Source organism: Condylostylus longicornis, unplaced genomic scaffold (genome assembly GCF_029603195.1).
Source record: "Condylostylus longicornis isolate FDR11 unplaced genomic scaffold, ASM2960319v2 ptg000125l, whole genome shotgun sequence".
Taxonomy (NCBI): domain Eukaryota; kingdom Metazoa; phylum Arthropoda; class Insecta; order Diptera; family Dolichopodidae; genus Condylostylus; species Condylostylus longicornis.
Genome location: NW_026578093.1, coordinates 336,015 through 350,543, shown reverse-complemented (window position 1 = coordinate 350,543; position 14,529 = coordinate 336,015). Strand labels below are relative to the sequence as shown.

Sequence of the window (14,529 nt, the reverse complement as noted above, 5' to 3'; positions counted from 1 at the left end):
ATGCTGAGGAATCGTAAGAAACGAATTAACGAGTACCTGACATTCTCCAATATACAAATCGAGGCATGGGAGGAATATTTTTGTGACTTATATAACAGTGTGGCCTTACCAGATGATTACAGAAACAATAACCAATCATATGCAGGCGGAAGAGCATATTATTTATCCTGCGACATTGTTAAGGCGAACATAAGCAAGCTAAAAAATAGAAAATCTGTCGGAATTGATGAAATTTCGAACGAAATGATAAAGTATGGCGGAGAGCAGCTTCAAAATGAAATAGTTCACCTATTCAACAAAATTCTGACATATAAGCAGGCCCCCAGAGAGTGGAAAAACAGCATAACTGTTCCCATTTTTAAAAAAGGAGACAAGAACTTGCCAGAAAATTATAGAGGGATAACTCTTCTAAGTTCCATGCTGAAACTCTTTACAAAGATTGTGTCAATAGAAGTTGCCGGCACGGGTATTGCAGAAGAACAGCAAGGCTTCCGTACCAATAGATCTACCACTGATGCAATATTTATTCTGAGACAAATTACAGAACAGGCGATAGAATTCAACTCACCAGCTTATCTTTGTTTTATTGATCTGACCAAAGCATTTGATAGAGTTCAACTACATGACGTCATAGACCTGCTGAAAAAACGAAACATCAACTCAAATATTGTAGCAGTAACTGAAGATCTGAACACCCAAAATAATACCTTCATTAAAGTGGGAAATAACCTCTCAAACCAAGTCCCGACAGTAGCAGGCATCCGCCAAGGAGATAGCCTAAGTCCAGTTCTCTTCAACATCATCATGGACGAGATTATAACTGTAGTAAAATCATCCGCCAGCGGTTACAATATAGGGGATCTTGAGTTGAAAGTGATCTGCTACGCAGATGACGCTGTATTGATCTCAGACAACGAAGATGATCTACAAAGGTTACTATATGCATTTGAAAAGGCTTGCACAAGTTTCAACATGCTAATATCAACAAGCAAGACAAAATCAATGACTATATCAAAGCATCCACTCAGAGTTAAACTAGCTGTATACAACCAACCCATAGAACAAGTGATGGAGTTTAAGTATCTCGGTAACTTAATAACATCTTCCAGAGACCTGAGCAAAGAAGTTAAAACACAGTTCATAAAAGCTGCCTCAATATCTGGATATTTGAGGGACGTTATCTGAAAAAACTCTTACATGAGAATCAGCAGCAAAGTCAGGATTTACAAAACATGTGTAAGACCAGTTTTAACATACGGTGTCGAAACAAGAGCTGATACCAAAGAAACGCAGAGTAAAATGCAAACCGTTGAAATGCAAACTTTAAGAACAATAGCAGGGTTTACTAAGCTTGATATGATGCCAAACGAAGAAATAAGGAAAATATGCGACATCCAAGATATTAACAAGTGGAGCAAAAGAAGACGTAAAGAATGGAAACAACATGTTCAGAGAATGCCCGAAGAAAGAATTGCCAAAGCAGTCATGATTGAGAGGCCAAATAGCCGCAGACTACCTGGTAGGCCCGAAAAAAGATGGCGAGAATGCTGGACATCCGGATCCTCCGATCTTCATTGAAGGCCTCTTGTGTTCATTATAAAAATACTTATACAAGGATATGAATAACATATAAATGCCTTTTAGGGGTCATTTATTATAATAGAAAAATGTAAATTTATATAATATGTATTCTATGTTTTATAATAGAAGCTTTTGTAAAAATAACGGGAAAATTTCCTAAATAAAGAAGAAGAGGAAAAATAATAAAGACAGATTCATAAAACTTGGCAGTTGTGTGTCCAATTATAGGTCAAAGATATTTCTGAAGTTTTGGTGGAATTGCTTGACAGGTTCGAGTGGCTCCCATACAAGTTCAAAAGCTTATTTTAAATATTTGGAAAGGTAAAAAAGTTAGATTCATGAAACTTGGCAGTTGTGTGTCCAATTATAGATCAGATATATTAGAGAAGTTTTAGCGGAATTGCTTGGCAGGTTCGGGTACCTGCCATGCAACTCCAAAAGCTAATTTTAAATATTTGGAAAAATAATAAAGTCAAATTCATGAAACTTAGTAGTTGTGTGTTCAATTATAGGTCAGACATATCCGTAAAGTTTCTATAGAATGGTTTCACAGGTTTGAGTAATTGTTATACAACAATGAAAGGTGCAGGGTATAATTCAATCGGTTCATACCGACTGAAACGTTTTTACATGTTTAAGTTTATTTCGATTTTTCGAACTTAAAATATGTGATATCATTATATTATTGTTCCATATATTTTTTAGATTTTATTAAAATAAATGCATTTACTGGTGTTTATAGACTTGTGGTTTGAAAATTTCAGAATGTCGTTCTGTTTAACTGTTTTAATTTTGGAAATAACAACATAACATAAAATTCTTAACATTTCAACATAAAATTCTTAAATTCAACATAAAATTCTTAACATTTGCTTGATTATTAAACAACATTTTTTCAACTACATATAGGTAGTAGATATTACCAATTAATATTCATTTCTGCGATTGATAACAGTTTTTTCAAAAACGAAAATAAAACATAGTAGTAGAAATTCATAACGATCATGTAATTTTTAAATTAATTCTAAATTTTTTGTTGTTAAACAAAAAAAAAACAAGTAAAAACGTTTCAGTCGGTATAAACCGACTGAATTATACCCTGTACCTTTCGTTGTTGTATAGCAATTACTCGAACCTGTGAGACCATTCTATAGAAACTTCACGGATATGTCTGACCTATAACTGGACACACGACTGCTAATTTTCATGAATCTGTTTTTATTATTTTTCCAAATATTCAAAATAAGCTTTTGTGGTTGTAGCCAAGTCGTCGAACCTGTCAAGCAATTTCACTAAAACTTCACAAATATATCTGATCTATAATTGATATAGATCTATAGTTTCATGAATCTGACTTTATTATTTTTCCAAATATTCAGAATAAGCTTTTGGACTTGTATGGGAGCTACTCGAACTTGTCAAGAAATTCAACCAAAACTTTAGAAATATATCTGATATAAAATTGGACTCACAACTGCCATTATTACTTATTATTTTTCCAAATATTTAGAATAAGCTTTTGGACTTGTATAGGAGCTACTCGAACCTGTCAACAAGTCCACCAAAACTTCAGAAGTATATCTGACCTATAATTGGACGCACGACTGCCAAGTTTCTAAAATTTTGCAAAATATTTAAAATTAGCTTCAGGAGCTGTATGACAGGTACCCGAATCTGTCAGGCAATTCCACTAAACCTTCAGAAATGTATTTGACCTGTAATTGAACACATGACTGTCAAGTTTCATGAGTCTGACTTTATTATTTTTCCGAATATAAAAAATTACCTTTTGGAGTTGTATGGCAGTCAGCCGAACCGGTGCAGTTATCCCATAAAAATTTTTAGAGCATGTTTAGAATATAATTGGACACATGTATACAAAATTTTGTATTTATAGCTTTATTAGTTTTTGATTGTCCGGCGGATTGGGCCACGAAATATCCGCAGTAAGGTATACTTGTGGTAAGAGTCTACTAAAATCCAAGACACGTATGAGAAGAAACTAACGAGGCCAGTCAAAGTTATGGCTAGAAATCTCCATTCATCGTGTGAGCCAGAGGATATAAAAAAAAGAGGTTATTAGCAAAGGCTTTAAATGTCTAGATGTTGTAAATAAAATCAAAAGGAAGAAAGAAAATGGAGAATATATTTCAGTAAAACTTCCGCTCTTTATGTTATCTTTTAACCATTCAAAAGAGATAACTAAGATCTATAAAATAGAATACTTACAGCACTTGAGAGTAAAAATTGAAGCTCTTAGAAGCAGCAAATACATTCCGCAATGCAAGAGATGCCAGAGATTTGGACACACACAAAAGTTTTGCCAAAGAGAGGCTAAATGTGCAAATCATATCACAGCAGAGTGCAACAAGAAGGATCATTTTCAGCCCAAATGTGCGAACTGTAATGAGGCACACAATGCTAGCTGTCGAGGTTGTTTGGTTGCAAAAGATTTGCCAAAAAGAAGATTGAAAAAGAATAAAACCAAACAAAACCAAGGTAAATTTAATGAACAAAGAACTCTAAAAATAGACTAAAATAACACACCTAGCAGGGTGTTAAAGGGAGTGTCGTATTCACAAGCGCTTCAAAGCAAAACCCCACAAAACAGGAAAATTAAGGAACCTGAGAACAAAACCCTACAAATAAAAAGAATTGACGCAGACATTTTGCAAATGATGCATAGTATGTTGATTAGAATTGACGAGATCTCTAAAAGATCATTAAAAGTAGAAAATGCATACACTGAAGTGTATACGGGGACACCAAAGAAATTAAGAAAAGATTTACGTAAATGAGGTACGTATAGTAAGTTGGAATTCTAATGGTGTTCTTAATAAGAAACAAGAATTGGAGGTCTTTTTCAAAACGAGAAATATAGATATTTGTTTGCTGTCGGAGGTTCATTTGACATATTATGCGAGCCTTAAAATAAAAGGCTATGATTGCTATAAAGCGGTATATCCCAGCAATCAGCCAAGAGGAGGTAGTGCAATACTAATAAAAGAAAGTATAGAACATAATGAAAAATTCAAGATAGAAACGGCTGAAATTCAGCTTATTTCGATAAAAATTAAATCGACTAGACAGGACTTTAGTGTTGGTGCTGTATGCTGTCCACGAAATCGCAGCATAAAGAAAAATACTTTTAAAGATCTCCTGTACAAGCATGAACACAGATATCTAATAGGAGGTGACTATAATGCCAAACATACAGATTGGGGTTCTAGAATCATCTCAACTAGAGGAAGAGAGCTAAGAAAAGCTATTCAAGAGCTAGGTTGTTGCAATCACTCCACTGGCACTCCTACTTATTGGCATACTGACACTAACAAGATTCCTGATGTTATTGACTGTTTTATAACCAAAAAAAAAATCAGAAAACTTTCTAAGCCTTGAAGATAATGATCTGATGATAAGACTGTTTCAAACAGACTTTCCCAGGTGCTTAAAAGAAAAATCCAAGAATTTAAATCGGCAACGTACGAAAATTATATAAAGAACTTGTCAGCTACGAAGGAAACGAATTATTCCTTATGGAAGGCGGCAAAGAGCCAAAAGAGACCGATTAGGCAAGCTCCGGCATAGATGAACGCAAATGGCAGTTGGGCGAGGAGCAATATAGAGAAGACCGAATTGTTTGCTGATCACTTGGAAAACATATTGACGCCAAACGGAATAACCTCAGATGTAAGTTTGATAGAATCTATTGCAAGTGAAGCAGACAGCATAGCTCCACTTACTCAATTAGAAATTGCGGAAGAGATAAGATCCTTGAAGCTGAAAAAATTGCCAGGTTTTGATCTTATTACTACGGAAGTACTGAGAGAGCTACTAGACGAGGCATTGGAACATCTGACGAAAATCATGAATGCAGCTATGGATTTTGGATATGTTCCTCGTGCTTGGAAAGTCGCGGAGGTAATTATGGTGTTGAAACCCGGGACATCCTTGAGGGAAACAAAGTTTTACAGGCCCATTTTACTGTTACCAATGATGTCTAAGCTTTTTGAAAAGCTGCTATTAAGGAAATTGAAGCCAATAATAGAAAATAGGGGCCTAATACCGAACCATCAATTTGGTTTTAGAAGAAACCATTCTATTATAGACCAGGTCCATAGAGTAACTAATATTATAGAAAAAAGCTTGGAAAATAAGGAAATCTGCTCTTCCATGTTTCTAGATGTAGCACAGGCATTCGACAAGGTATGGCCCAAAGGCCTTATACTTAAGTAAGGGCAAAGGTTACCATCGTCATTTGTAGAAATTTTGAAATCTTACTTAGCTGATAGATTATTTAGAATTAAACAAGATGCTGAATACTCCACGCTAAGAGAAATAAAGGCAGGTGTGCCTCAAGGCAGTATATTGGGCCTAACATTGTACCTGCTTTACACGAGTGATTTGCCACAAATAGAAAATGCTACGATAGCCACTTTTGCTGACGATAATGCAATATTGGCAGTAGGAGCGAACATTGACGATTCGACAAAAAAATTAACATTCGACAAGGCAATTAACAAAATAGCCCAGTGGACTAGAGATTGGAAGGTAAAGTTGAATGAAGCAAAATCGGTTCACATAAATTTCACCAATCGGAAAATAGTGAGTCCACCACAAATTAACGTAAGAGTGGGGTTGTGTCAAGAAGACTCACATTAACAAAATTCAAACCTTCCAGAACAAAGTTCTACAGGGCATGGTATATGCGCCATGGTATATACGTAACAGTGATATCCACAGGGACTTACTAATTCCTTTGGTTGTGGATGAAATCGGGAGTTGTCCTACAAAGCATAGGGCTCGCCTAGAACAGCATGTAAATATGGAAACAGCTCGGCTGCTAGACAATGGCATTATGATAGAAAGACTTAAACGAATAAGACCATTCGATTTAACACGAAATACCAATTTCCTTATGGAAGGTATATATATCCTGCACGGAAAAACCAAGTTGGCGCAGAGGTAATAGTTGGTCTGTAGGACCAGTTTTATCCATTCAGAATTTAGGTGATTTTTTTCACCTAGTAGAAAAAAAAGTTAGTTTTTGAAATATTTAAAATAAGCTCATTGCGTTGTACGGTAGCTACCCGAACCCGTTGTGCGAATTAGTCCAATTACACGTCCTTGGCACAAAAGAAATAACTTGTGAAAGTTTGGTGTCGATTGCATTATTCGTTTTATTGGAATTGCTTGACAGGTTTGGGTACCTGCCATACAACACCAGAAGCTAATTTTAAATATTTGGAAAAATAATAATGTTGGATTCATGAAACTTGGCAGTTTTGTGTCCAGTTATAGGTCAGACATATCCATGAAGTTTCTATAGAATGGTTTCACAGGTTCGAGTGATTGCTATACAGCAACGAAAAATGCGGGATATAATTCGATCGGTTTATACCGACTGAAACGTTTTTACTTATTCTATTTTCTTTCTATTCTCATTCTACTTTTTGTTCATTTTTTGTTCTTGTCTTTTATTAATGCAATATTATACAGAAAAAGTAATACATTATAATAATGTGTTTGTTTGTTTGGTGAGTGGACGACAACTCAACATAAAAAAAATTTTGCATATGAAACAATTTAAATATAATGTGTGCGAACTAGTGTTGACAGGGCGATCATTCAGCATAAAACAAATCTTACTTTGAGATATAACTATATAATATGTACGAACGAGTGTTGATAGGGAGCCACCTCAGCAAAATAAAAATCTTGCTTTATGAGATAATTATATTTGTACACATGAGTGTTGATCTTATTCATATTAGACAATATGTGCACATGTGTATTTTTGAATATTTTTATTTTTTGGGTATCTTGCTTCCAAGTATATTATATGAGAAGATTTCACTTATGTATATCGTCTGCTGAGAAATGAAACAGTGTATAAAAAAATATATAGTTTCGAGTAAATTGCATTTAAAGTTTTTTGCAAATTTAAACTTACGTTTATGTTCTAAAAAATACATAAAGCTTTTTATATAAGTTATTTTGAAAGACAACATGAAATTTTTAAAGCTTTTAATAAAACATTTCCGCTTTTAAGAAATTATAGATTCACATGGATCATAGTAAATTGTGTTTTTGAAAGTTTAGAGTACCTCTTACACTGTTTTAATTTTGAGGATAATTGTATGAAATAAATTATACACTGTTTCATTTTATTTTTTTTGTATGGTATACACCATTTCATTTTTATTCATACACTGTTTTATTTTTAACATAAAGTTTATTCAATCATTTATTTCGACACACAAAACTTTTTTTATTCAATATATTTTACCAAAACAGAAATAAAACATAATATTCAAAAATCAAAATATCAACTTTCCAAAAATTTCATAATGCTTAACTTTACAAAAAAAAATTATATGTTTTGTAAGTGTCGATTTTATCTTCGGAATAATTTGGTTCATCTAATAAATTTTTATGGGTTAATTTCTCTGGCAGATTTTGTCCCCCACAGCAATCTGAATACAAGATGACGTGCTCGACTGTAATAGGTAGTGTTTGAAGATGCTTTAGTAAAGTTGAACCAACTTCATCAGAACCTCGTTCACCATTAATTTCCATCCAAAAGTTACAATAGCCTTCTTTAACCTTTCTGAACCAATTGCAAATCAAAAGTGTAAACCTTAATTTTGCGATTATTCGTGGCCTTACTATTATCATTTTCTGTTTCATCTCGTGCATCATTTTTGTTATCTAAATGTCTTTTGTACTCCTCTTCTAACAGAGATTTATCCTTGGCATTTTTACATTGTTCGCATTTCTTACAAGACTCTTTTTTGGGTACATGAAATGAGTAGTTGAATCTTATATTAAAAATTCTTCGGTACGTATATTCGCTAACTTTATTTTCTGGGTGTTTTTCTTTATATAGATCGTACATTTTTTTTATGCTTAAATTGCTAGCTAAATATAGTTTTTTTGATTTTTTTTTAGTATAATGAGACTCAACAATAGGAAAAGACTTTATATGTTCTTTGATGGAGTTTTCAATTTCAGGATCGAGTTTTTTTGCATTGTTTTGTGAACCGCGTCGATCTTTTTCCACTGCTATGTTTGCTTTTTCCTTATTTTTTACATGCATCAGAGCTCCATCAGAAATATTCAATGTTGCAAGATAAAATTTTTGCAAATGGTTTTATCATTTAGTTCATAACTATAAGTAAAATTTCTTCTAGAATTTCCCGATAACTTTCTTTTACACATTTTGTGAGAAACTGTATGCTTAATAAATAACCGTTGTTTCCCGTAATCGCTCAGTTGCTAAAGCGATTTGTTAATACTAATTCGGATATCTTCTGTAAACTTTTGCATGCATTCAAACTTGCAACTGCATACTACAGCTTTTGGGTCCCTTGGGTTTTTTAATTTACCATGCTTAGTCAGATATTGTTGTCCAGAATTTCGCACAATTTCCTATGATTTTGTATCCATAATTTTTCATTCTTTTGCCGCTTTCTAACATTTTTCGTGCTTTCTCCTACTTCTACATTTTCCTCCGCAATTCCTGTTGATTCTTCAACTGTTTCTATTGACACAAAAGCACTATGACCTTCCACGGATTTTGTGTTATGATTCCTGGCAATATTTTCATCATTAGACTATAAAGAATCGTTCTCGTCACCTAACGGTTTGTAGTCGTCGTCCGAACCTGCAGAAAAATCTGGTAAAGATGGTTCTGAAAACTCTTATTTATTTTCACTATCTTCCGATCAACTCAAACAAATTTTACACAATAAGAACATGACAAACTTTTGTATACACTGTTTTAATTGCATGGTTTGTAAAATAAAGTAATTGTTGATTAAAAATCAAAACAGTGTATGAAGCAATATGAAACAGTGTATAATATTCATACACTATTATAAATTTTAATTCAACGAAGAAATATTTTTTTGCAAAAAATTAAAACAGTGTATCAAAGGCCTACGTTGTTTTATATTATTAAAATTTTAGAAAATTTTCGAATAAAATGAAGTAAAAGCAATATGCACTATTTCATTTAGTAGTGAAATCAAAAAATGTCAGCTCAATTTTCTAATAAAATAGTGTATAGGTTTATTACACTGTTTCGGTTTTTGCTAAAAAATTAGGGTCTGGAAATAAAACAGAGTGAACACATTATACACTATTTATTTACAAACTTTTTTGCTCAAATGAATTATACACTATTTTCGTTTTCCTTTAAAAACCCTATCGCAATCAATATGAAGAGTTACTTAATATAGTTGTACTTATGAAATCGACTACGGGGAATCCAATGGTGATAAAATCAGAAAACAGTGTATACGCATCATACACTGTTTCATTTCTCAGCAGACGATATGTACGACTGAATGTATCCATAGACATTTTTATTCTATATTTTTATTCTATTTATTCGAAAATACCTAATCCTATATTAGGTATTTTCGAATAAATTTGAAATGTTCATGGTGATTTTGGATGTTTGGAAAATGAAAAACGTTTGGAAAATAAATATTAACAAAATTAAATTTCTGGTTCTTACAAACTAATTATTTATTACAGTCAACAAATTACATTTTAATAAATTACAGGTAACGAAATATTTTTCAGTTAAAACCAAAATAATAAATACATAACAAAATTGTTTTTAAAAAACAACAAAACATGCATATATTACATAAAAAAATAAAATTTCACTTTTCTTAAAACTAGTAATATTTGATAAAAGAAGCAATTAATTTTATGATATAAATGTACCTATGTATTCAACTAAATTCACGAGATTTTTTAATTTTCTTTTATTAGAGATTAAATTAATTACTTATTTAAATTGTTCAAATCTTAATACTACAAAGTAATTGATTAAATTATTTTTGTCGCAGGCAACAAAATAAAATTTAAAATTCTTACAAATTAAAAATACTTCGGTGGTGTCGAATTCCTTTTTCCTAATACTTGTATACATTTATTCCTGATGACCTCGTTCTTTGGCAAAGTAAATGTAAATATAGCATTGACGTTCTCCTTTTCTCGACGTTCTTAGACTTTTCCTTCTGCGTCCGTCGACGCAACACCCTCGGGGCACTTATATGACACAACACGTATTTATATGAACGTAATCAAATATATTATTATATTTTATTTATATATGATTACAATAGAAACTTTAAAAATACACCGAATCTTACTAATTTATTAAGTCATTTTTGCTTTTTAAGTAAAGTATAACACTATTTTTTCAAATTCACCTTTGTTTTATACTAAATATTATGAACAAAAGACAAAATTTAATTAATATAAATTATAAATCTTCATTTTATTTAATACCACAAAAAATTAATATTATTCACTAAATTTAATTAAAATTAAATTTTAAACAGGAAATAAATTATTTTATCGCTAAGCGACACAGCCTTCGCGTACGAAATTTATATATGGATTAAAGAAATGAATAGTTTTTTTTCTGAACAAAAAACTGGATACACACGTACGCGAAAATATTAAGATGTTTTGTATATTATAGGTGTTATGAATGTATACACCTGTATGAAATAATATTCTGTGTGTATAGACATATATGAATTTTTTCTAGTATGTACGAGTATATAAAAGGAAAAATTAATAATTGTAATTCTGATGATTCATTTCATTCAAAAAATATTTAGTGTATTCGTGTAATAAGAAAGGTGAAAAAGTAGTGTAGAGTTAGAAAATGTATGAATAATTTTAATTTAATGAACATTTTTTGTTGTAGGGTGCGAAAGGAAAATATATGTAGACCAATACTTAGTGTTTTGCGTAACTGACCGTTTTTTATACCCTGCACTTCGTGAAGGGTATATTAACTTTGGTATGGAGTTTGTAACTACTTGAAGGAGTCATCTGCGGTATGGACATATATATATATTCTTGCTCAGCGTAAAATTCTGCGTCGATTTAGACATGTCCGTCCGTCCGTCTGTCCGTCCGTCCGATCGCACGATAACTCAAAAACGAATAATGCAATCGACACCAAACTTTCACAACATTTTTCTTTTGTGCCAAGGATGAACCCTATTGTTATTGGACTAAGTCGGACAACGGGTTCGGGTAGCTGCCATACAACTCCAAGAGTTTATTTTAAATATTTCAAAAACTAATAAAGCTATAAATATAAAATTTTGTATACATGTGTCCAATTATATTCTAAACGTGCTCTAAAAATTATAATGGGATAGCTGCACCGGTTCGGGTGGCTACCATACAACTCCAACAGTAAATCTTTTATATTCGGCAAAATAATAAAGTCAGATTCATGAAACTTGGCAGTTATGTGTCTAATTATAGGTCAAATATATTTCTGAAGTTTTAGAGGAATCGCTTGACAGGTTCGGGTATCTGCCATACAACTCCAGAAGCTAATTTTAAATATTTGGAAAAATAATAAAGTCAGATTCATGAAACTTGGCAGTTGTGTGCCCAATTATAGGTCAAAGATATTTCTGAAGTTTTGGTGGAATTGCTTGACAGGTTCGAGTAGCTCCCATACAAGCCCAAAAGCTTACTTTAAATATTTGAAAAAATAAATAAATATTTGAAACTTGGCAGTTGTGTGTCCAATTATAGATCAGATATACCTGCGAAGTTTTAGTGGAATTGCTTGACAAGTTCGGGTACCTGCCATACAACTCCAAAAGCTAATTTTAAATATTTGGAAAAATAATAAAGTCAAATTCATGAAACTTGGCAGTTGTGTGTCCAATTATAGATCAGATATATTTGTGAAGTTTTAGTGGAATTGCTTGACAGGTTTGGGTACTTGCCATACAACTCCAAAAGCTTATTTTACATATTTGGAAAAATAATAAAGTCAGATTCATGAAACTTGGCAGTTGTGTGTCCGATTATAGATCAGATATATTTGTGAAGTTTTAATGGAATTGCTTGACAGGTTCAGGTACTTCTCATAAAACTCCAAAAGTTTATTTTACATATTTGGAAAAATAGTAAAGTCAGATTCATGAAACTTGGCAGTTGTGTGTCCGATTATAGATCAGATATATTTGTGAAGTTTTAGTGGAATTGCTTGACAGGTTTGGGTACTTGCCATACAACTCCAAAAGCTTATTTTACATATTTGGAAAAATAATAAAGTCAGATTCATGAAACTTGGCAGTTGTATGTCGAGTTATAGGTCACATATATTTCTGAAGTTTTAGAGGAATCGCTCGACAGATTCGAGTAGCTTCCATACAAGTCTAAAAGCTTATTTTAAATATTTGGAAAAATAATAAAGTCAGATTCATGAAACTTGGCAGTCATGTGTCCAATTATGGGTCAAATATATTTCTGAAGTTTTGGTGGAATTGCTTGACGGGTTCGAGTAGCTCCCATACAAGTCTAAAAGCTTATTTTAAATATTTGGAAAAATAATAAAGTCAGATTCATGAAACTTGGCAGTTGTGTGTCCAATTATAGATCAGATATATTTCTGAAGTTTTGATGGAATTGCTTGACAGGTTCAGGTACTTGCCATAAAACTCCAAAAGCTTATTTTACATATTTGGAAAAATAATAAAGTCAGATTCATGAAACTTGGCAGTTGTGTGCCCGATTATAGATCAGATATATTTGTGAAGTTTTGATGGAATTGCTTGACAGGTTCAGGTACTTGCCATAAAACTCCAAAAGCTTATTTTACATATTTGGAAAAATAGTAAAGTCAGATTCATGAAACTTGGCAGTTGTGTGTCCGATTATAGATCAGATATATTTCTGAAGTTTTAGAGGAATCGCTTGACAGGTTCGGGTACCTGCCATACAACTCCAAAAGCTTATTTTAAATATTTGGAAAAATAATAAAGTCAGATTCATGAAACTTGGCAGTTGTGTGTCCGATTATAGATCAGATATATTTGTGAAGTTTTAGTGGAATTGCTTGACAGGTTTGGGTACTTGCCATACAATTCCAAAAGCTTATTTTACATATTTGGAAAAATAATAAAGTCAGATTCATGAAACTTGGCAGTTGTACGTCGAGTTATAGGTCACATATATTTCTGAAGTTTTAGAGAAATCGCTCGACAGATTCGAGTAGCTTCCATACAAGTCTAAAAGCTTATTTTAAATATTTGGAAAAATAATAAAGTCAGATTCATGAAACTTGGCAGTCATGTGTCCAATTATGGGTCAAATATATTTCTGAAGTTTTGGTGGAATTGCTTGACGGGTTCGAGTAGCTCCCATACAAGTCTAAAAGCTTATTTTAAATATTTGGAAAAATAATAAAGTCAGATTCATGAAACTTGGCAGTTGTGTGTCCGACTATAGATCAGATATATTTCTGAAGTTTTGATGGAATTGCTTGACAGGTTCAGGTACTTGCCATAAAACTCCAAAAGCTTATTTTACATATTTGGAAAAATAATAAAGTCAGATTCATGAAACTTGGCAGTTGTGTGTCCGATTATAGATCAGATATATTTGTGAAGTTTTGATGGAATTGCTTGACAGGTTCAGGTACTTGCCATAAAACTCCAAAAGCTTATTTTACATATTTGGAAAAATAGTAAAGTCAGATTCATGAAACTTGGCAGTTGTGTGTCCGATTATAGATCAGATATATTTGTGAAGTTTTAGTGGAATTGCTTGACAGGTTTGGGTACTTGCCATACAACTCCAAAAGCTTATTTTACATATTTGGAAAAATAATAAAATTAATTTAAAATCATCATTCATACAGTATAGACGTGTTCGCTTTTACTTTTAATTTTCTTTTCATTTAATTTATTTTGCTTTTTATTTTCGTGCTTTTCTTTTTGTTTTTTGTGAATCATACTCGTTATTAATTTGTAATAGTAATATTGTAACTGTAATCGCGTCTTGTAATAATTAAATTATACACTTATTAGTAATAATACAGTAACACCAGTCTAAGTGACACTTCATTTTTTTTTTTTTCTTCAATATTTTATTAACGAGTTTTAA

The 14,529-nt window shown here is 32.2% G+C and overlaps 1 protein-coding gene across 1 annotated transcript; it reads left to right on the top strand.

Annotated features, from left to right (window-relative positions):
• Positions 1–1,197: 1,197 nt before the first annotated feature.
• On the top strand, positions 1,198–1,578 carry LOC129614882 (uncharacterized). Its single transcript, XM_055529833.1, has one exon. It carries the CDS (start codon positions 1,198–1,200, stop codon positions 1,576–1,578), a length of 381 nt encoding a protein of 126 aa, XP_055385808.1.
• The last annotated feature ends 12,951 nt before the right edge of the window (positions 1,579–14,529 follow it).

Coding starts and splice junctions, on each gene's coding strand:
- LOC129614882 (XM_055529833.1), top strand. CDS start 1,198: ATGAGAATCAGCAGCAAAGTCAGGATTTACAAAACATGTGTAAGACCA.